Genomic DNA, 25,226 nt, shown 5'->3' on the forward strand with positions numbered 1-25,226 from the left:
CAGTGAGCAGCGATTCAGGGAATTCCACTGCCTCCACCAAGACTGACAAGACTGATGAGCCGGCGGGTCCACCTAATGCCCCTGTATCCCTGAGCCCTGAGGAGAAGCGGGAGCTGGAGAGGCTGCTGAGTGGTTTTGGCTTGGAGCGGGAGAAGCAAGGGCCCATGTACCACGCCCGACAGCACCTGTCCCGCCAGCATGGGGGACCTGCTGCCCCCTCTTCCGGACGCCATGTTGTCCCTGCCCAGGTCCACGTCAACGGTGGGGCCCTGACATCTGAGCGGGAGACAGACATTCTGGATGATGAGCTGCCCAACCAGGATGGGCACAGCGTAGGCAGTCTGGGCACTCTGTCCTCCTTGGATGGGGTCACCAACACCAGCGAGGGAGGCTACACCGAGGCTATGTCTCCACTGATCAATGGCCTAGACAAGCCGTACCCAGCAGAGCCTATGGTTAATGGCAGCAGCTACCCCTATGAAACCCATGCCCGGGCTCCTCTCACTCAGACGATCCATGGGGCCCCCATGCGACCCTCATTTTCAGCCCAGGAGGGCCTCTCTGGGTACCAGCGAGAGGGCCCACACCTGGGATGGCAGCAGTCGATGACTAATCCCCACTACGGTTATGATGCCAATGGGATGTTCCGCTCTCAGTCCTTTCCAGAAACTGAGCCTCAGTTGCCCCAAGCTCCAGCCCGTAGTGGGAGTAGTCGAGATGCAGTGCAACGGGGACTGAGTTCTTGGCAGCAGCAGCAGCAGCAGCAGCAGCAGCAGCCTCGTCCACCTCCACGCCATCAGGAGAGAGCTCGCTTAGAGAGCCACACACCCAGCAGGCCCAGTCCCCAGCCTCAGGTGGAGGCTTCAACCTCTGGCCTCCCTGAGTTCCCCAGGGCAGCCTCACAGAAGGAGATTGAGCAGTCTATAGAAGCACTTAACATGCTAATGCTTGACCTGGACCCTGCCTCATCCACCTCCCCCTTGCACAAGTCACAGAGCGTCCCTGGGGCCTGGCCAGGGACTTCTCCCCTTGGCTCTCAGCCTCCTCCTGGCCTCTCCCTTCAGTCGCAACCTCTGGCCCAGTCAAGATCTGGCTATATCCCGAGGGGACATCTCCAGGGAACACCTGAACCAGCTGCCCGCACCTCCCTGGAGTCTGCCTCACCTGGGAGGCCATACTCTCCCTATGATTACCAGCCATCTTCAGCCAGCCAGAGTTACCAGCCCAGAAGTCCAGCCTCTTCTCCTTCTTCTTCTGCTTTCCCAGCTTCCTCAAGCCCTCCAGGACCTCGCCAACCTCCAGCAACTCTCCCTGGCCTCACAACCCAACCTCAACTGCCCCCAAAGGAGACTGGTTCAGATCCATCCCGGACCCCTGAGGAAGAGCCCTTGAATCTAGAGGGGCTGGTGGCTCACAGGGTAGCAGGTAAGAACCAAAGGGGCTGGGGCTGTCTTCATCAATTTTCCCTTCTTCTCTTTCCTCTTGAGTTCTTGAATGACCTGGATGGAGGAGGGGAACAAAGGGGGAATCTTTGGGAGGCACTTTGATTGGGCTATGGTGAGATAGCATCCTGTTCTTTTACATGGTGCACGGATGTTCTCCCCATCTCCAGACTTCTGCACGTGGGCTTCTGCTCATGGGAGGCCTATTTCAGCAATCTGGGACAGAAGTAGGAGCCAGTAAGGGGGAGATTTTTTCAGGTTTTTCACTCTAATTGGGGTTAGGGTTAGGAGGTTGTTAAAACTCACCGGACAACTCAGAATGTCAGCTTCTACTCCTAACCCTCTAGGTTAGGGGTTCTTAACCTGCGCTCCACAGTCCATGGAGAGATTATTTCAGGGGGTCTGTGAACTTGGATGAGGAAAAAATGCATCTTTGTTTTCACAAAATTTTGCATTTCCTTCAGTTATGAATGTAGGTAACCAATGGTATTCTGAGGAGGGATCCGTAGACTTCACCAGACTGCCAAAGGGGTCCATGACACAAACCTTTGGTCTATGCTGTCTAGCTTGGGATGTCACTTGGGTAAGGCTGGAACTGCCTAGGGGACACAGATCAGCATTCACCCCATATCATCCAGATTCCCAAATTCCATCAGGGGAAGGGTGTATTTCCCTGAGGAAGGAGGAAAAGAGGGGGATGCCAGGGCCATGGGGAGAAATTTTTTGCTAAAGATAAACTGCCATATTTTAGGGCAGCATAAGGAAGAATTGCCATATGAATACTGGCTTGACCATTTGTCAAACCAGTTCTCTGGAAGGGACCTCAGAGAGGTGATCATTTAGTCCAACCTGCCTTATTTTACAGTGGAAGAAACTGAGACCCCCTGAAATGATGTAATTTTCTCAAGATCACACAGTGAGTTCATAGCAGAACTAGTATCCACACCACGGCCTGCTGATTCCAAAACCCATGCTCTTTCTACTGGACTGTGATTAACTTTTCGTAGGGCAGTTGTGATTTTTTTCCTCCTCTTGACACCTTCTTGAGGCATCCACTGGTTGGAAATCCTTATTGTAACTATTTTAAAGGTGGATCTCAGGTCCAGAGGTGGTCTGAGGAGTCTTGAAGGAAGATTAGGCATTAGGCCAGATCTCTCAGCTTACTAGGGGCCATGGAAATTTCAGAGAGGAGTAGACTGGGCAGAGAAACAGATTCCTTTCCTAGACTCCCACTCCCTAAAGGTGAAGCTGAGTCACTGTGCCAACTGCAGAGAGAACAGGCAACACCCATTCCCATAATGTGGCCAAGGCAAATAGAGGGAGTTGGGGAAAGATGAGGGGACAATGGGTTCTTGATGGATTCTGTGCCTGTGGGGTGTATGGAAACAAAAGAAGCAGCTTAGCTCCATTGATTCAGCCCAGACTCTGGAACTTGGCATCTCAGGAAGCTGAATTGGCCTTACCACTCTATCCTTGACCAGATAGAGATGTCTTATAGACAGAGAACCAGCCCTCCCTTGGGTCAAGAGACTTGATTTAATTCTTTGGAAGGTAGGACTTTCAAGAAGTATCATAGCCCTCACTTTGCCCTTGTGTACTATGGGCGAGTTCCTATCAAAGGAGCTCATGTCTTCCTTTGGCATAGAGGACCTCACCATTGATCCCTGACACTTCAAGCTGGTCCATTTCACTCCTTCCAAGCAGGATTCCCTGGCCCAAGAACACAAGGGGTTTGATCTTGAAGAACTCCAGGGAGATATACACACATTTAGACTATACTGTTTTGGGGAAGCCAGGATGCATTCGAATCATGATTCTTGCTGGGGCTGAGGAAGTTGCCTGAGCCAGAGATTCAAACTTCTTCCAGTCTTAGAGGACTGTCTGATTCTAGATCTATCCTGAGTTTGGGAAGCTGATCTGGATAGAGGATGTAGGTATGATTAGATCTTAGGCTCTTGCGGGTTCTAAGGTTGTCACGTCAGAGCCTAGGCTGTGCCTAAGGCAGCCAAAGTAGGGAATCATAAAACATAGAACGTGAAAGATGGAAGGAGCCATCAGATAGAATATCACCACCCTCACTTTGTAGTTGGTGAAGCTGAGGATGGGGGGCATGTCACCCAATTTTTAGGAAGAAACGAGGAATTGGAAAGATCTTTTTGAGAATTGTGGGGAATTAGGAATGGGGCTTGATTATGGAAGCAGAGAATATGTACAGCTCTACCATCTGCCATCCTGGATAGCCAGAGGTATTTCTGTCTGTAACAATGAAATTTAGATTTCCAGGCAAAGTCCAGGTATTCATAGCCCTTGGGATCCAGAGATGGACGATTAAATTATGTTCGGTTTTGTTCCAATCAACAAATATTTATTGTTTGTTATGTGTTAGATACTGGACTAGACAGTAGGGCTACAGAGATTGAAAAACAACTTAGTGTCTGCCTTCAAGAAGCTATTAGGGGGATGGGTTCAAATTCACAGATATAGAGCTGGGAAGGACCTGAAAGACCACTTAATCCAAATTTTTCAGGTGAGGAAACTGAGGCCCAAGGAAATTAAGTGACTTTCCTAAGGTCACACAGACAGCAAGCTTCAGAGGTGAGATGTATATACAGATAATATGTTAGAAAATGACTAATGCACAAAAGAGATGAAACATAGTGGTCCAGGGAATTAATTCATGGACAAGAGGATCATTTTGAGTTAGGTAAAAAGTGGGATAGATAAAAAGTGAACCAACCCCAACTCTCAGTGAACTCATAAGCTAAGCAATGGGAGGGTTGTTTTGGAGGTACCATCAATAGAACTTGGGAACTGATTGAATTTGGTAGTGAAAAAGAAGGAAGAGTACATTATAAAATTTTAAATGTCTAGTCTGGGTAAATGAGAAAAAATGGTTGTTCTATTAATAAAAATAAGTAAGATAGGAGGAGGAGGGACAGGTTCTGGAGTGAAGATATTGAATTTCACTTTGGGACATGTTGAGTTTGAGGGATGTTGGCAGGATGTCGCATGTATTTAACAGGGAGTTAGAAATGTGGGATGGTCTTGCTCAGGGGCAAGATGGAGGGAGGAGATCTAGATTCTGGAGTTATCTGGATGAAGGTGATAATTGAAGTCCTGAGGGGGAATTAGATTGCTAATAGGAAGAGAAGAATAAAAGCACAGGGACATAGTCATACATAAGCAATGGGAGAACCAAGAAGAACGGGCAAGAAGGGTCATTTGGAGAGGCAAAGTGAGACAATAGTGTCATGAAAGCCAAGGGAAGCCAGTGTTGAGGGGGTTACCTCCCAGAGAGAAGTGGTAGAGATGTAGGGATGGGAGTCAGATTGAGGAGGTGTGAAGGGTACTGAGTGTCTGGTGAGGAGATAGATGGAGGCAGTGAGGGCAGACCCCTGTGTCTAGCCATTAGAGGATTATCTGCTGTAGATAAGAAAGGGAAAGGTCTTAGAGAAGGTATGAGGAGATGGGATCAAGGGCCCATTAGAAAGAGGCTCCCTGGGCAAGGAGGGGAGGCACCCCATCCTCAGAACCTAGAGTAATGGAGGAGACGGGAGAAAATGCAGAGACGTTCTGACTCAGGGAAGAGAGAGCTGTGGGAGCTTGGGATGAACAGCTGTAATTGTCTCAGTAAAACAGGAGGTGAAGTCATCTGCTGAGAGAGAAGCATTGAGGATCGGTCAAGTGCTTTAGGAAGGAGGATGAGGTTTCGTAGAGATATTATGGGGAGTATAATAGAAAGTCAATAAGAGAATAAAAGGCTTGCTTTGTGGCGGTGAAGGTCCAGTCTATGTTAGATTGCAGAAATTTCCAGTGAAGCCCAGTCAGAGAGTCTTTGTCCTCTTTTGTCCTACCCCCTCCCCTTCCTTTCTATCTGGGGAGGGGCTTGATGCATCTCGAGGACCGGGGACCTTTTAGCTATAGAATAAAAATAGCAAATATTTATATTACAATTTAAGTTTTCCAAAGTGCTTTCAATGTATTATTTCATTTCAACTCTGTGAGCTGGGGGAGGGGACTATTAAATATTATCCCCATTTTAAAGATGAGGAAATTGATGTGGAGAGTAAGGTGATCACACTGCTAGTTTCTGAGGCAGGATTAGAACTCAGGTCTTCCTGACTCCAAGGCCACTACTTTACTCCCCAAACCAAAACATGGAGTGTATACATACATATATACACACACACACACACACACATATATATATAGGGAAGAGGTTTAACCAGGGGGCTGCCTTCTCCAGGCTGCTACCAGTGAAATAAAAAAAAAAACTCTAAACGATAAGAAACTGAATGGAGGCAGGTCATGTTTCTATGGACTGAGCTCCATGACAGGGAACTCCTTATTTTGGCATTCTGGTTGCCTTTTGGCCTTTTCCTACCATCTTTGAGCTTGGAGACCCCCAAGTGGAGGAGTGGAAGAAGCACTGTACTTGGAGGTGGGAGGTCTAGGCTCAAATCCTAGTCCTAACAGTTTCTACCTGGGTGAACTTGGCAAGTCACTTGAATGTGTCCGTGACTCAGTTTCACATCTGTAAAATGGGGAATAGTAATTACATTACCAGGACTGTTGTGAAGAAATTCCTTTGTGAACTTTAAGTTAAACCTTAAACCAGCTTTTCTCCGGGGTCCTTTCCTCTCAGGGTTTAACTTGAGCTTTTCTAGGAGCCAGACATTGTTTACCTCCTATTAGGCTGACATCCTCTTCCAGTCCCTGGAAGGGGGAGTTGCCCCTCGTCTACATGGCCCCATCTTCTGTCACTGTCACTTCCCTTCCCTTTCAGCGGCCAAGACTCTACAACGCTCTCGGTCCTCTGGCCCCCTTAGTCGTGGCAGAAAGGACGTGATGGAAAGGAAGGGCATCTGGCTGGCACACAGCGTTCCCCTTCTCATTCACTCCTCAGCTGACCCGAGGACAAGATGTGTAGAGGGGGTAGCTATTTATGGTCCCATAAGTCTATAAATCTCTTTAGTCCCCGACCAGGCATGAGTGGAATTTCTTACATCAACGGTTCCTACTGCCATGACTTCCTCTGCAGCCATACAGGGAGTCCGGCCATCATGCAGTAGAATTGAGAGTAGAATGAAATGTGTATGGACTAGAGAAATTAGGGAAAGGAATCCTAGCTGGAGAGAGAAGTATGAGCAAAGGCATAATGGTAGGGAAAGCCCAATGAAGAATCTGGTCTAGCTACAGCATTGCTGGCACATGTAAAGTTATCTTTGGAAAGAATGCTGGAAAGGTTGGGAACATACCGTACACAATATGTAGATTGTGTAGGTAGCAGGGAACTGTTCGTTTCTGAGTGGGGGAGTGATAGAGTCAGAACTGTATTTTAGAGAGATGACTCTACTGGTGTGTGAAGGATGGATCAGAGAGGGGAAAGATTGGAGACATTTGGGAGCAAGAGAAGAAAGCAAAGAAAGGACAGTCAGAGAGGAAGAAGGTGATCAGGGACAGTGCATTGTCACAGGTAGGCTCCTGGAGAAGAGAGTATACAGTAGACAGGGTGTAGTTAGCAGTGTGAAATGCTACAGAAAGGCCAAGGAGAAGGAGGACTGGGAGAAGGCCATTGGATCTGGCTGAGAGGAACTTTGGTGGCTTTGAGAAGGTGATTTCAGAAGCCAGATATGAGGGGTCAAGGAGTACGTAGGTAGCCTAGTGAGTTGACAGCTAATGTAGACTGGTAGCATGAGGATATGGATGACTCTTTTAAATAGTTAATCGGAAGAAAAAACTGTTCATTCGAGTGGCTTCCAAAGTCAAGAGAAGGAGGTTTTCCCCTTTTCTTGAGGGTAGAGGAGACTAGCCATGTTTGTAAAGGGATGGGAAGGTGTCGGCATAGAGGGAGAGATGGAAGAGGCACACTGCATCCCTGTGTGGGGATGTCGTTGAGGAAGCTAGGCCCTGGAAGAATGATGATCACCAGCAGAGACAGAAGGAGGATTGGTGGCAAGAAGGAGGCCCACTTCCTACTCTTGGGCAAGAGGAAAGGAGCAGAGAATGAGTAAAGTGGAGCTCTGAGAGGGTGAGATGGGGAGTTGAGGGAGCTTGTGATGGTCACCTTTGATAATCTCAGTGAATTGAGAGGCAGAATAGCCTGAAGACAGCGAATAGAGAGTGGCTTTGGCCATCTAAGAATGGAAAATCCAACTCAACATAATCCAACAAATGTTTGTTAAGCTTCTACTATATGTATGGCATTGGGTTAACTACTAGGCATCAAAAGACCCGAATGAGACAGTCCCTGCTCACATGGAGCTTACAGACTCATGGAGAGAAAACAACACATACACGTATTAGCAAATGCAAGGTAGTTCGGGGAGGGAGTAAGCACTAAAGATACATCTGACAAATTGTCATCTGTCCTTTGCAAGGAGGCACCTGCTACCTCCGAAGGCAGCTCATTTTATTTGGGGATAGCGCTAATTATTGGGAAGCTTTCCCTTATGTCAATCCTAAACCTTCCCTTTTGCTGCTCCAGCCCATTGTTTCTATTCTGCCTTCTGGGACCAAGAACAAGTCCTTTTTCCATCTAATGGTCCTGTAAATACTGGAATACAGCTATCCTGGAGCCCCTAAGCCCTCTCTCCTCCAGGCCCGTAATAATTCTGGTTCTGTCAGTTGCAGTCCTTTGCTGGACAGTCTCCAGTTTACCAATGTTCTTCTTAAATGTGGTATGTTGAACTGAACACAATTCCTCTCCTAGACTGGGACAGACAGCAATAGGACTGTAACCTCCCTAGGCATGGACAATGTGCCTTTCAAATTCACTTTTTTTGGCTGTTTTACCACACTCTCGACTCACATTCAACTTATGGTTCACTAAAACCTGAAGGTCTTTTTTCGGAGGATGCTGTCTCGCAGGTTTTCCTTGGGAAAATGGACTTTTTATACCCAAATGTAGTACTTTTCCTATTAAATTTCCTCTTATTAGATTAAATTCAACATTTTAACCTGTCATAATCTTTTTGAATCCTAACTCTGTCATTCAATATGCTAGCTAGCCATTCTTGTTTGTGTAGTCTGGAAATCTGATGTGCCTCAGCCATATCTTTATTTATTGATAGCAGGGTTAGCATTGGTAGCACAGTCCCTCTGGTCCTCTACCAATGACTTTTCTAAGCAGTCGTGAGAACCCAAGTGGATATTGCTTGGATTCATCTTTTCAACCAGTTCTGAACCTACCTAACTGCACTATTGTGTAACCTACAATCTCTTTATATAGCCCCCAAGAATAGCATGGAAGACTTTGTTCAATGCTTTGATAAAATTTTGGTAAACTGTATCTTCTGAATTTCCATGAATGAATGCAAAGCATTTATAAAGTTCATATGATGTTCCAGGCACTCTACTAAGAACTGAGGATACAAATACTTTTAGAAAGAGACAATGTCTGCCCACATGGAACTTATATTCTAAATAGCGCGTATGAAATATGATTAGGAAAGGGAGTTTTGTTCTGCGGAGATGAAAAGTGTGTGTGTGTGTGTGGGGGGGGGGGGGTATGGGTGGGAAATTAGTCATTAGGTTAACCAGTATTTATTAAGCATTGGATTAGAAATACAAATGTAAAGAAAGATAATCCCTTCCCTTAAGGAGCTTACCTTCTAATAGGGGAGATAACACATAAAAGAAAGCTGAAATGTTGAGGGTGGGAGTGGGAGTAAACAAAGGTGCTGGTGCCGAGGTGTGATATAACAAGTACAGAATGCAGACTGGAGAGGAGGGAGACACAGTGGCCTGGGTGCCAGGACAGAAATGCAATTAGAGTACTTAAAGGGGGTTCTAGGAAGAGCATTCCAACCAGAGGGAGAAGCTGAAGGGGAGGAGGGTCCTTCCAACATGTGAATTTTAGGGCTAGAACGAGGCTCCAGGATGAAGAGATTTCTGGGGCATGGTTGAGGAAGTCCAGAGTACGGCCCTGGAGTAGCAGGTCAGAGGCAGCAGGGAGATGGTGGAATGGCTGAGGTGGACGGCTGGATGGGATATGAAGCTATGGTAATGCCCAGTGTCCAGGCCTGGTAGTCAAGAGAGTCTGCATGGTGGGCTAGTTTGCACATACTCAGTCACCGTTCGACTGGGTGTGGCACTAGGGCAGGAGCTTCAAATACCTGGGGATTCACTTCCTCAGAGATAAAAGGCATAGATTCTGGTGGACCTGGTTGTGGATGTCCAGGCCTCCAGTCTGGTGTGGCGGGTGCCAATCAAAAGTCCAGAAAATTAAATTCAGAATAGAGGTTCCCTTTGTTAGCTCCCCCACTTTTTTTTTAAAGGGATGGATGTGAAAAATGTTGCAGCTATAGAACAGATTGTTTGGCCACAGAGGATGAGTCTGAGATTGTGAACTTGGATGACAGTGCCCTCCACAGAAGTAGGGGAATTTGGAAGAGAGACAGGTGTGGAGTTGGGTAGTACGAGTTGAATCTGAGTTGTCAGAGAACATCCAGGTGCTGTTGAAGATGGGGAACTATGTGGTTCTGAAGTGGGATGAAGGCTTGTTGTAGATTTGGGAGTTATTTGCATAGAGATGTTAATTAAACCTATAGGAACAGATGAGACCCACACCTATACACACACACACACACACACACACACACACACCCCCATACACACACACACACACACACACCCATACACACACACACACCCATACACACACACCCACACACCCATACACACACACACACCCATACACACACACACACCCATACACACACACACACACACCCATACACACACACACCCATACACACACACCCACACCCACACACACACCCACACACCCACACACACACCCATACACACACACACACACACACACCCATACACACACACCCCCATACACACACACACACACACACCCATACACACACCCATACACACACACACACACACCCACACACACACACACACACCCACACCCACACACCCATACACACACACACACACACACATACACACACACACACACACACACACACACCCCATACACACACACACACACACACACACCACACACACACACCTAGAGCACATAGAGAGACAGGGAATAGACTTGGGGGCTACCCGCACTTTGGGATCAGGAAGTGAATGAAGACCCAGCAAAGGCTTGCAGCAGTCAAACTGGGCAATCCAGCGGTTCCTTGAACATCGCAGATCCTTTATAGATGCTTGTTGAATTGAATGCACTTGTTGAGTCAACAAGAGATAAAGTAAAGGGGTTGCTAGGCTGTAGTGAGGGCATAGCTGAGGTTAAGTAGTAAAAATTTCTAATTGTCCCAGTCAGTATGGTTGCATCCCTTTCTCTACTGAGCCTAGGAGCAGATGGTGGAGAGCACCCAGCGTCAGATCTTGGTAAAGCAGCCGTAGTGGAAGGTCAAGGACACAAGGGATTCTAGGCATTAGCAAACTCATCATTGAAATGACTGGCTACTGGGGGCGGAGCAGGAAGGCATTTGAAACCCCAAATGGAGATAGTAGACTAAGAAAATATGGAAGGATCAAGGAATTGGAGGTCAAATTGAATGAATTCAGGAGTGAAGGAATGAGAGAAGCAGACATTTCCGTCAGAGGGAAGGGGCTCTGGGTTCAAACCCCAGTCTTCTGCAACAGTTCAGGCTTTTTTTGTGTGTGTTCTCAGAGGAGAAAGATTTGATTCATTCACTCATTTATTCAGTGGAGAGGCAGCATAGCAAAGTGGAAAGATGGCCAGCCTTAGAGTGAGGAGGACCAGGGTTCAAGTCTCATCTCTTACATATGCTGACTGTGTGACCCTGGACAAGTACTTAACCTCTCAATGTCCTGGAGAACTCTAAAGCTCTCAGTGGCAAATTATTTGCTCATCTGTATTGGGAGAGGGAGTTTCCTTGAACAGAGTGCCCTTCATTAATGAAATCGCAAGTGGCCCCACTGTAAGTGACCACTACATGCCCTTAAGTCCTGTGCTAGACATTGTGGTAGCAATGGTGGGAGTGAATAAATAAAACAGATCAATGAGCTTATAATTTTCTGACAAAACAGAACACAGTGCCCCAGGTCTTCTGTCCATTGCTTTTCCCACTTCAGGAAAAGCTCAGAAGAAGAAGTTGGAGAAACAAAATATTCTTTATTTTGGGAAGTGTCCTCTCTGTGCTTCCCTCATGTTCAAGTGGGAATGGGTCGCAGAGTTCTCAGATTCCTTGGCAGACAGGAGTAAGAACTATCCTCTTAAAAGGAAAGAACCTGGATGCTTCTCCCCCTATGCCATCCCATCCTCCCATCTGTGGCTGGATCCCTGGCTCAGACCTTCAACTAATGTTTATTTTCTTTTTGTTTTGTTTTGTTTTACTCCTTCTCCTTCGTTCTCTGTGTGTCCCATGTGTGTCCTGTCTGTCTTCTTGGTCACTGGTGGGACGCCCTTCTTCCTCCACTTTACTCTGTTCTCCCCTCCCTTCCCCTTTATTCTCCCCCCTTGGGGATCAGCGTACAACGCCAAACTCCAGGGTATCAAGAAGAGTGCCATATCCTTGCATTCTCCTCTCCACCGGCAGAGATCTTCTTCCCACTCTGGTTGGTGCTCTCCCCTATGCCCCTCTTCCTCACTTCTCTTTTCTTCTTAACTTTTTTCTCATATTCCAATTCTTTTCTTCTCTTTCTAAACTCTTTCCATTCATCTCCTTTTCTTCTGTTTCTGCCTCCCTTTTCTATCACATATTCTTTCTCTTTCTAGTCTCCTTTTCTCCCTTCATTCCTTTTCCCTCTCTCCCTTCACATACTTCTTTCCTCTATCTTCTTTTCCTTCTTCTCTTTCTCTCCTTTTTCCTCCTCTTCTATCCCCTGCCTACCTCCTCTCCCTCTAGATCTTCTACTCCCTCCTTCCCCCCTCTCTTCCCCTTTTTCTCTCCCTCTCCTTCCCTCCTCCTCTCTCTTTCTCTTTCTTTCCCTTCCCCTCCCTCTTTCTTTCTCATTCTCTCTTCCTTTTTCTAACTCTTCCTTTCCTTCTCCTCCCTCTCCTTCTTCTCCCTTTCCCTTTTTCTCTGCTCCCCACCATCTGCATGTTTGAATGCTCTTTTCTTTTGCATGAACAAAGGCCTAATGCATTGAACCTTGGTCTTGGCTGCTGGGGAGAGGTATGGAGTAAGCAGACTGGAAACTCAGAGTCTCCTTGGAGAACGAGGGTCTCTTGGACTTGGGTGACAGATACCTGCTCTCATTATAGAAGGAATCCTGGGCAGTGTTTTCTGTACTTAGTACTCTTTACTGCTGGAGGAAGAGCTATAGAGTTTGAGCCCTTGATAGGAAACCATGCCAAGACAGTGCATGGGGCAGATGGGTAGAACAGTTAGATGACACCCACAGCACTAACAGCTTTGTCAATATGGCCATGTCCTCTGGGCTAACATGGAGACTTCCCATCTCTCTGATGAGCTTTCTCTCAACTGCACTCATTGATCTTAGCATCCCTTAGGTCAGTCTGACTTCGGGGAAACTCAGTGTGGGATCTGATATGCCCCAAGCATTGACAACTAAATTGTCTAGGGGGTGGATTTGCTTTTAAGTTGGTCATTCATTCCCGCCTACTCCTTCTTAAACTCAGCCTTTTGTCTATTTCCTGATGATCTAAGGCTGGAAGGTCAGGGAAAGGGGTAGCCATTCTATGAAGAGAAAATGTTTGGTTTGGGAAGAATTTGAAGCTATTGGCTAAAAACAATCTTTTAAAATCTAGAGCAGTTGTTTATATCGGTTCTCTCTGCCTATGGACAAGGGAGAATTGGCTCTAGAAGACAAGTCATGTTTTCTCCCTTCACTTTCCACTCCTTCCTCTCTGTCCAATAGTATGTGATTCAGGAGGTTCAGGACAGTTTGGGCTAAGATTGTCCCTGGTCCTAGAAAGAGCATGGCTTGGCCTTAGGGGCTGCTGGTGTGGTTGCCGTTTGTGTGGCTTTCTGACTTCCTAGCCCAGCAGGTTATGCATCAAGAGACCTCTCACCTCTGGACCTCGCAGGGATGGAGCTATATCCCCAAGCCCCAGAGATGAGGAACCCAGTCTTTTGGAAACCTGAATGCTGGAATGAAGAGTGGGGTTTGTGGGAGTGGATGGGTAGCTGGAGGAAAAGGTTCAGGGGAGGGGGGGTAGTCTGTCAGGAGTATTGGGGACAAATAATCAAAATTATTTTGGATAAATATGAGTATTTATATGTGCAGATGTTGTAGCCCTTTCTCCACTTCCAATTCTTAACTCCATGTTTGATTAAAAGTAAAAAGAAAGAATGACTTTGTCCTCAGGGGATTCTAGCATACTTGCAAAGGCTAAGGGACCTTAGATGAACTGTTCATCCAAAAAAGGGACCATACTGGAGAATTGGCGGCTGTCATAATTGAGGACTACTGCAGAAATGCTCTAGTCTAGAGGTCTGGTCCACTTGGTTACCTAAAAGGTTCTAGAGCCCATGCAAGTCACTTAGTTTCTCAGTTTCCTCATCTGTAAAATGAGGAGGTCAGACTAGATGGCCCCTGAGGGTCCTTTCCATCTCTCATTCTATGATCCTATAAGGAGTTTCCAGTGTCTCCCTCCCTGAGGCTCTCACTCCTGAGCCCCTCATCCTCCAAAGAAAATTCTGCCTGCCACCCACCCTTTGGTGAGTAAGCATAGAGTTATGGAAAAGAACTTCAGACTGAGGTGGAGGGGACCAGAGTCCTACTCTCAGCTCTGTTTTAGACTAGTTGTTTAGTTAGGAAAGTCACTGGGCTACTCTGTGTGCAGTTTCTTCATCTGGCAAACGGGGGTGATGGTTTTCTACCTCTTTCCCTACCATGCCAAGGCTTATGGTGAGGCTCAAGGGAGATCATTTAAACAAAAGCACCCAAGTCCTCCAAGGGCTGATAAAAACAAATTTTTTTTACCAATTTTCTACTGTGGGTCCAGCCCATTTCCTCCAATTCACTCCTTAGCATAGAACATCCAGTCATTCTTTTCGTAAAGGAGGACTTTTGCCTTTTCTTCACCAAACTGAATTATTGGACCACTTTTCCCCTTTCTTCATGAATGTTCCACTGGATATGTGGCTCTGTTCCCTTGTCCTGGGAGGATACTGAGAGCTTGGGCTCTCAGGCAGTCTCAGTGACCCCATTAAAAACCTTACTCCTGCTTCCTGTTGTGTATGTGTGTGTGTGTGTGTGTGTGTGTATGTGTGTGTGTGTGTTAGATAGAGAGCAGCAGACACAGAGAAAGACAGAAACACAGAGACAAATAGACATAGAGTTTTAGGGTCAAAGGCAATGGGGTTGGGGAAGTAATCCTCTTTACATTATCGGTTGTTCTCAGGAACCATGTGAGAGTGTGATGTTCCCTGCTTGGCTATCATGGTCTGCATGGGCCCAGTCTTTCCACACTTGGCTGAGGAACAATGAGACTCTCTTCTCTCCCTTCTGCTTTGCCTCCCCTGCCCCCTCTCCTTCTTCCACCCCTCCCTATGGAGAAAGAAAAGGGAGAGAGAGGGCATGGCTCTTTGGGCACCCTGGGGCTGAGTTGGGCTTGCCAAGGGGGACAACAGTGAGACTCTGTGTGCAAGGAATGCAAGATGTGCCTGGCTGGCCATTGATGCAATGTGGGGATCTGGAGGGGGAGGGATCTGGCCCCGTGGGAGTGGAATGTAGGGTCTTCCCTGATCTTGGTTTTGGGAGGAACCCAAAACTGTGGAGGCATTGCCTTGGATTCCCTTAGTTTTCCAGAGGCCATCCTTTCTGTTTCTGGTTAGGACATGCCCCCTTCCCCTGTCCTAAGAAGATTGAGGTAGAATCATGAAGGAATGAGGAGGAGGAGGGGGTATCTATCTCTTCCATTCCCAACAATCTCCAGGAAAAGTTGTATCTTGGCCTCCCCTGAGCATCATTTCTAACGTCTCATACCTTCAGCAGTTGGGAAGTTCTTCTTGCTGTCTAGCCTTCTTCCCCCACCCCCAGTGATCATGATTGCTGTTGTCAGAAGGCCAGTGGGAGAATCCCCTTTGTGAGGTGGCCAGGGAACGCTCAGGGTATATCCGAGCGGGCAGCTTCTGCTTTAAGCAGAGACCCAAAGGCAGAAAACTGAGTTTGGCCTTATTTTCAAGGGCAATCACCCAGCCCCCAAACAGAGGAGTTAAATGGTGAGCTGAAAACTAGAGGGAAATATGCCATAAGAGGGGCACAGGAGGGTAGCGAGAGTCAGGGGAGGGAGCTCGGCTCTAATGCATTTCTTTTAACCTTGGGCTTGAACTCTAGCTCCAGACCCTGCTAGTCTTTCCTGATTGGGTCTCCTTTGTCACAATTATTATTAGAAAATCAATGGGAGCGTCTGTTTTACTCTGATGCTTCTGCCAGGAATGAAACCGGTGACGGCAGCTCTAGACCACTGGGGAGTTACTGGGGGCAGGGCAGGGAGAGGATAGAGAGGGGCACTGGAATGAGAATAGTGGAGTGGGGAGGACGGCGCTCCCTTGGTACTTAACATTGCAAGCTACAGGGAAGAAAGTAAGCAGAGGCAGCATGTTGTAGTGGTTGGAGAACTGGCCTCTGAGTCAGCCAGACCCGGGTTCAAATCCTACCTCTGCCATATACTGATGATATGGTCTTGGACGTGTCTCGATACCCCAGACAGCTCTCTGGGACTATGTTTCAGGATAATTGCAGCTTTGCATTTGTTAAGGGGGTTTACTCACTAGTCATAGGTCCAGTTAAGGAAAAAGGAAAGAAAGAAATCTTACGTTGTTTCTCCCATATTCATAAAGACCTTCAGTCTCACTGACTCGGGAGTCCTCTCTGGTGATGCAGGTAGCAGCTCATCCATTGCTGTTAAAGGTTTGCCATGGGAGGAGGGGTTTGGTCTGTCCAACCCCCCTGGCTTCTTCCTTTATCTCTCCTGACTCATGAGGGCAGCAGGGGAGCACTCCAGCTATCCACTTGTTATCCCTCCTCAGCTGTGTGACCGGCTCATCTTTTCTCCTTATCATCATGACATTCTTTGCATCATCACAGTTACCCCTTGGTTATATGTTATGGCCTGCTTGCCCATCACGCACTTGGGCATTCACCTCTGTGACATATCTATTTCTCTTCAGCTGTCTGGAGGCAGGGGAGTATAGCAAGGCCTGCAAAATATCAGTGATGAAAAGATTGGTTTTGTCTTCATGGAAAGTTTGGGGTCAGTAACGAGGGTTTTTTTTTTAGAGGTTAAGTGACTTGCCCAGCAAGTAAGTGCCTGAGGCCAGATTTGAACTCAAGAAGATGAGTCTTCCTGGTTCCCAGCCCTGTGCTTTGTCCCCCACACCACCTAGCTGTCCGTTTTCTTTCTTTTTTTTATCTAGTGGTATAGTACATTTAACTTTTTCCAAGTGCTCTTATATCTATGATCTCATTTGATCCTCATAAACACAGTGAGAGTAGGCAGGTCAGGTCTTATTATTGCCATTTTTACTGATGAAGAAAAGTAGAAAGAGAAATTAAGTGACTTGTCCAAGGTCACACAGCCAGGAAGCAGTAGAGGAGCCAAGACCATAATTGCAGGTCGCCTGTTTCCCAGTTGCTCCGACCCTTTAGAGGGCAGTGCTGCCGTGCAGCTACTAAACATCCCCAAGAGGTGAACTCAGCACGTAATCCATCCCAACGCTTTTTATTTAATGGCAGAATGCATTGAAATAGACCATGTCCTCAGGCCCTGTTGGTTTCCCCTCTGTATCCAGCCAGCCTCTGTGTGTAAGGGACCGTGTGTGTGCGTGCACACATGCTTTCATCTGAACTTGGCACCTGGCAGTCTCTACTGTGCGTGACAAGCTGGGAAGAGAGGTTTTCCAGTTTGTTTCTGATGGCAGCTTTCACATCTGGCATCTGGTGGGATATATAAATCACATAGCTGATGGTGCAGAAGGTAATTCTGCCTGGATGGCCTCTGCCCGTGCTCTTTAGTACATTCCTGGAAGCATCAATGTGTGTGTGTGTGTGTGTGTGTGTGTGTGTGTGTGTGTGTGTGTATAAGAGAGACAGACAGACAGACAGACATAGAGGTCGTGGGACAGTGGTTCTTATGGCTCTAATTTTTTCTTCTTTTTGGAGGGGGGAGGGCAATTGGGTTTAAGTGACTTGCCCAAGGTCACACAGCTAGTAAGTGTCAATTGTCTGAGGCCGGATTTGAACTCAGGTCTTCCTGACTCCATGGCCGGTGCTCTATTCACTGCACCACCTAGCTGCCCCTAGGGACAGTGGTTTTTATGATGAAGCCGGTGAGGTCTACAGACTAAGGCCTGGGAGTCAGGACACCGGAATTTCATTTCCTTTGTGGCTTTGATTTGCCTGGTGACTTCAGGCGGGTTAAGTTATTTCCTCATGCTTTTGTTTCCCCTTTTCTGACTACAAGGAGCAGAGAGATGGTGTAAAGATACTTAAGAATAATCCTGGTCCAGGAGAGGGACCCTCTTTCCCAGAAGCAGGGCAATGGGTTAGGTGCCCTGTGAATATGCCCTGATGGCCCCCAGGAAGAAAGTTTCCTAGGATTCTTTGAGTCAGCTCAATGAGGCAGTGGATTCTGTGCCACAGGCTAGCCCCAGGGCAGGGGAATGGGACCAAGAGAAGTTTGGCAGTGCTGGGGTGTCCTGCTTGTTGGGAAGGGAAATGGAGAAAAGCAGATGGAAAACACAGGAGAATTATTTCAGCGCTCCCTTCCCATGTTGTCACATCCAGATTGCTGACCCTGCCATCTACAAAGCAGGAGGGTCCTTGGGGTGGGGCTGCTCTGTGAAAACTTCATGTTAATAGAGGCTGCTGGGGACAGCTTTGAAAGAGAGAAAGACGGGGGCCATGTGGAACTTGACTAGAAGCTTTGGGGTAAACTTGGATAAATTTGGGGGACCCCTGAGAGCCCCAATGCATCCTGGGGCCTGGTGGGTGTGAGGGGTAGTAATCCCTCTTGTTTGTCTAGGGCCCACTTAGAAATTCAGAATACATGATGTTGCATTCTTCCCTCTTTCCAAGAGTTTTTCCCTGGGGCCAGATGTTGCATGTTAGTTGATGCTGTTGTCCTGGTAACTTCCTCCCCCTTCCTATTGCCTTTCCTCCCTTCTATGAAAGGAAGCAGTGGCCATCTGCTTCCAGGGGTTGGAAAGAGTTGACATCTGTTTCAAGAATCAAGTCTGTTGTGCTCTTTGCCAAAGCTCAGTCCTTGATCAGAGATCACTGGGTGGAGGTTTGTTCTCAGTCAGAACAGATTGCCCAGACTGGCAGGGAGGGCCATGAGTGTGGGGGAGTTGGACAGACGTGAGGGGTGTAGAGAACATAGGCCCTCGTCCTGTTCAGACCATTGACCTTATATGCAGTGAGTTCTTTGTAGAGTCTGACCCACAAGCTCTCCAACAGTTTGCTTACCTCCTTTGGAGAGACCAGTCCCCCTAAATGTGTGCTTATCTCCCCTAACTCCTGCCATTACTTCTAGGGGTACAGGCTCGAGAAAAGCAGACAACAGAGCCTCCTCCCCCACTCCGGAGACGAACAGCCAGTGATGGGCAGTATGAGAACCATTCTCCAGAGCCCACTTCCCCTCGGAGTCCTGGGGTGCGGTCACCAGTCCAGTGTGTTTCCCCAGAGCTGGCCCTCACCATTGCCCTCAATCCAGGAGGACGGCCCAAAGAGGTAAGAGTTGATTAGTTATAATCCTCTGGCTAGGGCATGCAAATGGGACCGTTCTGCTGGGGACTCACTAGAAGTGAGCTGGGTAACATTGTTCCTAAAGGCAAATAAGGATTGGTTTTTTGTATTCCAACTCAAAGACCAAGTGCTTTCCTATCTTTGCCAATTTTCTGTTTCCTAATCATGGTTAAGCATGACATATTGCCATCAAGTTACCCTTGTGTGGCTAATAAGTAGCGATCTGACAGATCTCAGCCCTGTTTTGAATGTCCCAAGTGCCTTTCGCATAAATTCCTACCTCTTTAGTTCTGCCAAAGGGATTTTTTATACCTCCATTGCCCAAGTCCATTTGCCTGATCCAAGAAGAAAAAGTTGCCCTCTTGCTTCCTGGAGACAGTTCTTCAGCTGGAGTCATGAGGGGCGATGGTGTCATGTAAAAGACTTGGGATCACCTTGTCCTTCTCCCTGCTCCTAAGCAGGGACTCCACCTAGACCAACCCACTCACATGGGCAGTTAGCCTGTTCTGAATTATCTGTAGACAGATACTTTGGACTTCTGGCTATGGCTTGACAATGGCCTTGCAAATAAGCCTTTGCCTGCTTGCTCCATTATGAGTAATTCTCATAATCCTGGACTGGGTGAGTGGACAGATTTAGTTCACCTTTGTCTGCTTCCCAATGGGAGACAAGTCTGGGGATTTTTTCACTTTTTTGGTGGGCTTTTTAACTTACATTGCAGTTATTTGTCTGGCTCTCTGAAGGATTTAGCTCCTGGTTGCTCAGGATGCTCTAACTGATTTTTTCCATCTTCTCCTGTGTGTTCTGTTCCCATAGCCCCATCTGCACAGCTACAAGGAGGCATTTGAAGAAATGGAGGGGGCCGCTCCGGCCAGTCCACCTCCCAGCGGTGGTGAGAACTCTCCCCCAACCCCTGACTTCCCTGTGTCGCCTCAAAACCCTTATGTCAACCTGAGCCTGTGTAAGTGTTCTGGCTCTGGGAGGTGGAGGGAATTGGCTGATGATGTGGGCTGAGTCTGGTGAGGCTGGGCGGGGGTCAGTCTCAAGTCCAGCTTTCAAGCCAACCATCTTTCTCATCCCCATGGCTCACTTCCCTCCACCCTTGCTCCTGACTCTTTTCCATTCCCATCATTTCTCAGCCTCCATGCCTCCACCCTCATCCAAAGCTCTCAAATTCGGGATAATCACATTATGACTGCTGTAGCCACACCAGGCCAGAACACAGCCAACTCTAGGTGACCTGAGTGTAGAGTCACGAGTTCTCCCATTTTATGGGATTTCTAGCTGTCTTAGGTCCATAAGACAGTCAGTAAACATTTATTAAGTGCCTACTATGTGCTAGGCACTGTGCTAAACTCTGGGGATACAAAGAAAGGCAAAAAAATAGCCCCTTCTGTTAATGAGCTCACAGTCCAATAGGAGAGATGATAGGCAAATTATATACAGCTGAGCTATAGATGGGATGGATTGGAGATAATCAGGAGAGGGAATTAAGGGGAAATTAGGAGGGCCTTCATGTAGAAGGTGAGATTTAGCTGAGACTTGAAGGAAGCCAGGGAAGCTGGGAGGAGGATGAAATGAGGAGGGAGCTCATTCCATGCACTGTGGACAGCCAGTGAAAATGCTTGGAGTAGAGACCTGAAGTGTCATTCAAGGAACAGCTAGAAGGCCAAAGTCAATGTACATGGGGGAGGTATAAAAAGACCGGAAAGGTGTGTGTGTGTGTGTGTGCGCGCGCGCGCATGTGTGTGCTTGCACTATGAATGGTAAACAGAGGATTTTATATTTTAGTTTTGTGTTCGATTTTATATTTATATTTAATATTATATTTTGATCCTGGAGCTGCTAAGTTGCCACTGGAGTTTATTGAGTAGGTGAGTGGAAAAAAAAGGGAACGCAAAAGAAAGAAAGATTTTTTCCCCCCTGACTGGCCCTTAGTGGACCAAAACCTCAGGACTCAGGGCTTTCTCCAGTCTGCAGCCTGGTGTTTGCTTCGGAGTCTCCGTATTTTCTCTGTCCTCACCTTTGTTCCTCATCTGTCCCTGGGGACTCAGAAGTCATCGTGGGCTCCATAGCAGGGATTCCGTCATCTGCTTCTTTCTCCTTTTGAGCACCTTCTTCAGCCCCTCTCATTTAGCAGATGAAGATAACGAGACTCAAAGAGATGAATATAGTAACGGCTGAAATTTATGCAGCACTCTGAGGTTTACAGAGCATTGTCCATACATCATCTCGCTGGTCCTCAACTACCTCCACAATTTTACAGGAGAAGAAATTGAGGGTACGCAGATCATGGTTGTCATACACTTTAATGTATGTTGGAGGCAGGATCTGAGCCAGGTTCTCTCATGACTCCAAGTCCTATGTGATAAACTAAGGCCAGGAAAATGAAACAGCTTTTCCAAGATCGTACACATAGTAAGTAACAAAACCCTCGCACCCAGTTCAGATCTAGGACCTCTGACTCCAAAACCAAAGTCCTATCCAGTATACGATTGGTCAGCTTGCTTCTTCCATAACAGAAAGGATAGGCATAGATTTCTTCAGCTGCAAAGCCTTGCACGCATCCTACCACTGGGCAAGAGAACTTAGCTTTTTATTCTACCCCCAACCCCAATTCCTTTAAAATCTTCTCTCTTAATTTAAAAAAAAGAAAAGAAAAAAAATAAAATCTTCTCTCATGGGCATATTATTAGACCAGACTTCCATTGTACCTCGAGATCTCTGTTCAAACTGGGAAGACCTTGTTAAGGCTTTTGTTCTTTGGGTTGTAATTAAGTCAGACATAGGAGGAACGTCTCTATTCCTTAAATTCTCCCTGATTCTTTAGCACCAAGATCAAGACCCTGGGACTTTCTCATCAAGGCTGCTGGCGGAAGTTAAACTACCTTCTTTCTAGAGGCAGAAGCTAGGGAGGATTGAGGAGAACAAATAAAGATTTGGAGGGTCTTGAACTGAAAATTGGGACCAGCTTTCTTTGTAACTCAAAGTTACCTGCCAAGTTAATGGCCACCCACCTGCCGGCAGGGGTTAACGGCTCTTGAGGAGAGGTGTACTCAAAGGAGCAGCAGAGTCCTTCACTTCTCTGATGTTGGATGTGTGTGAGAGGCAGGGTTAATGTTGGGAAGGTGAGGAGAGGAGGGAGTGTTGGTGCCTGTCAGCCTCTTATCATCAGAGTGGGCTTCCAGGAGCAGTGGGGGTAGGGGTGGCTCTGCTAGTGGAAATGAGCCCACCTGTTGGCACCAATGCCATGGGTGGGTGGCTATCTGTAGTCACTCACTCAGGACAGGAATGCTTTGAATCCTGACTCACAACTGGAGGCAGCCTTTTGGTCCATTCAGGGGTCTGAGCATCTTAGGTCTTAGGCCATCTTGAAGGAACTGCCTCCCTCACCCACACATGTCCTTCCAGTCCTTGCCTGGCATAGAAAGTCAGGGTGGTTGAGAGAGATGGCATTGGAGCTGAGCTTGAAGGGGTTTTACCTTTTACAGTCAGTTTTTCTTCCATTCTTATGTTCCTCCTCCTCATTCCCCACCATCCCCACCCCCTGCTACCCAAGGGCTAACCCGTGGGTGATCCAGAGAGGAGAATGTATAAGTCAGAAATTTTTTAAAATGCAAAAAGTTGAGGAGAGGATAAAGAAGGCGGAGAAATGTGGGGAATTTTCCTTTGGGGAAGCAAAAGGCTTGCCTATCTCGGGTCCTCCCCCACTCATGCTCTTCCGCCCTAGGAGAAAGGGCTGGATTGTTGGAGAATGCCGACTAAGGGAGCCAGAGGTCAGTGAAGAGAAGGAGGAAAGAGATGGCCAGGCCAAGATCTTTCTCCAGCTCTCCCTTTCTCACACCTACGTGCATGCACACACCTACATATATACATGTACCAACATGCATACATACGTGTGCCACATTAGCCGGTTCCATTGAATGAAAGCTACCATCTCACCCATTCTCATTTGTCCATTTCTCTCTGTGTTCATTCCACTGCTCCCCTGCTCTGTGTAAAGTATCCATCACCTATGTATACATGTTTATGCCATGCACAGCACACATGGATGATCTATGTGCTTTTTACCATCTGTGGAGGTAGACGGTATATGTTTGTGGGGGAAGGTGGCAGTGGGTGTGTATCTATGTGCATCTATCCCTTTGACTGTTATCAGTCTCTAGGGCATCTGAGTGAGTGAGGACAGAAAAACACGTGTGCGTGTGTGTGCGTGCGTGCGTGTGTGTGTGTGTGTGTGTGTGTGTGTGTGTGTTTAGTTGTGTGCCTTGATTCCTATCAAGCCACCATTCCTCATTTGCATATACATATGTGTCATTATTATGTTACATACCAAATATGTGTATTAAATATGACATTACCTATCTAGTATACATATTATATATGTTTGCATTGTACATGCCTATATGTGTAACTGCACATATTACTCATATTTTTTGCTTTAAAAAGTTGGACTTTTCCTATTCTATTGTTTCCTGCTTTAGGGGCTGCTTTGGGGGTGGCAGTGGGGGTGCGTGGAGAAGTACCAAGGTAGATGGAATTGTCCAGGTCTCTTAAGGTGTTTGTTTTGAGTTGGAGGGTGGGGAGAGACAAGGCTCCAAGGTTTCTCAAGGTACTGATGTCTGCTTAATGCAGCTAATTGTCCTCAGTACTGGTGTCTTTAGGTCACTGAAACTTTGCCAAGCTCTCGATAACCCTGGTAGGAGAAACAAAGTTCATTTTTTTTACCTTCCCTCAGAGGTGTGCTGGGAAATTTGGCCCCCTGTGACTTCAGAAACCTTCCTGGGGCTGCATATAATAACCACCTTTCAAGTTTGCTTAGAGTCTGGCCACATCTTTGGCTGAGGCCAAAGCTAAAAGCCTTTCTTGACCTTGAGAGTGTTACATGAAACCTCTAAGCTGTATGGTCGGCTTGGGTCTGAGATGAAGGTTCTTTGTCCTTAGACCACTGTTCCAGACACAGCATTAGAGAGAAGGGCTTGCTTTCTTAGTTATGGGGGTCTTTAAAGTACCCAGAGGACCTGCCTTGGAAAGCCCACCCTACCCTGGAGCCTCTTCTGCCCTGGGCATGGCCATATTTGGCCAGAGCTATCAGAGAGCCCTCTACTAAGGATCATTGGTCCTAGATTTAGAGCTGCTCCTCTGGTTCATTCCCTTCACTTTATCAATGAGAGGTCTGAGGCAGTATCAGAGTGGTTAATTGTCCTGCCCAAGATCACCCAGGTTTTCAGACTCTAGAATCTGAACTCTTTTGTTTCTCAAGTACAAAGAACAAGACAGGAAGAGACTGCTTCCCATCTTGGGCAGAAAAACCTGGTTCATCATATAGAAGGGAGGGGGAAAGGAATGCAAGTTTTTTTTTAGTATTGTTTAAGTTTAAATAAATGATTTAAGTTTAAACTTCAGAAGCATACTTTAAAAAAGCACCATTGGAAAGGTCAGTTATTTAAAACTTAAAAATATTAATATATCTCTTATTTAAATTTAACATAACCACCATGTTGTACCATACATGTTGTTCAGTGGTGTCCAACTTTTCATGACTCCCTAGACCAGGGGTGGGCAACCTGTGGCCTCAAGGCCACATATGGCTCTCTAGGTCTCCAAGTAGGGCCCTTTGACTGAATCCAAATTTCATGGAACAAATCCCCTTAATAAAAGGATTTGTTCTGTAAAACTTGGACTCAGTCAAAAGACCACATCCAAGGACCTAGAAGGCCATACGTGCCTTGAAGCCTCAGGTTCCCTACCCTTGCCATAGACCATAGCATGCCAATGCTGACCATGAGGTTTTTTTGGCAAAGGTACTGGTGTGGTTTCCCATTTCTTTCTCCAGTGGATTAAGGGGCAAACAGAGGTTAAGTGACTTGCGCAGGGTCACACAGCTAGTAAGTGCCTGAGGTCAGATTTAAACTCAGGTCTTCCTGACTCCAGGCCCAGGGCTCTATCCACTGAGCTACCAGCTCCTTTCTGTGCTATACATGGCCCTAGTTCATTTCTGAAATTTGTGAAAACTTTGATCAGCTGCTGCTCATTGACTAAAAGGATTGTATAGATAAACCTAGCCTTAAGATCATCCAAAGAATGAGATGAGGTCTTAATGCAAATATGACACTTTTGATGTGATCT

At 46.9% G+C, this 25,226-nt stretch overlaps 1 protein-coding gene across 11 annotated transcripts in view; it reads left to right on the forward strand.

Moving 5' to 3' along the window:
- TNS1 (tensin 1) overlaps window positions 1-25,226 on the forward strand; it is a 251,546-nt gene that overhangs the window by 186,324 nt on the left and 39,996 nt on the right. For 5 of the 11 annotated variants that reach the window (XM_036754950.1, XM_036754952.1, XM_036754951.1 and 2 more), the window contains 4 exons: window positions 1-1,425; window positions 11,910-11,996; window positions 18,886-19,082; window positions 19,914-20,058. The exon at window positions 1-1,425 is cut by the window's left edge. In XM_036754950.1, the coding sequence (XP_036610845.1) occupies window positions 1-1,425; window positions 11,910-11,996; window positions 18,886-19,082; window positions 19,914-20,058 (1,854 nt within the window). The remainder of the gene's footprint in view (window positions 1,426-11,909; window positions 11,997-18,885; window positions 19,083-19,913; window positions 20,059-25,226) is intronic. The other 6 variants (XM_036754961.1, XM_036754954.1, XM_036754955.1 and 3 more) reach the window with 4 other exon arrangements.

This window comes from Trichosurus vulpecula, chromosome 4, assembly GCF_011100635.1.
Source record: "Trichosurus vulpecula isolate mTriVul1 chromosome 4, mTriVul1.pri, whole genome shotgun sequence".
In the NCBI taxonomy this organism is placed as follows: domain Eukaryota; kingdom Metazoa; phylum Chordata; class Mammalia; order Diprotodontia; family Phalangeridae; genus Trichosurus; species Trichosurus vulpecula.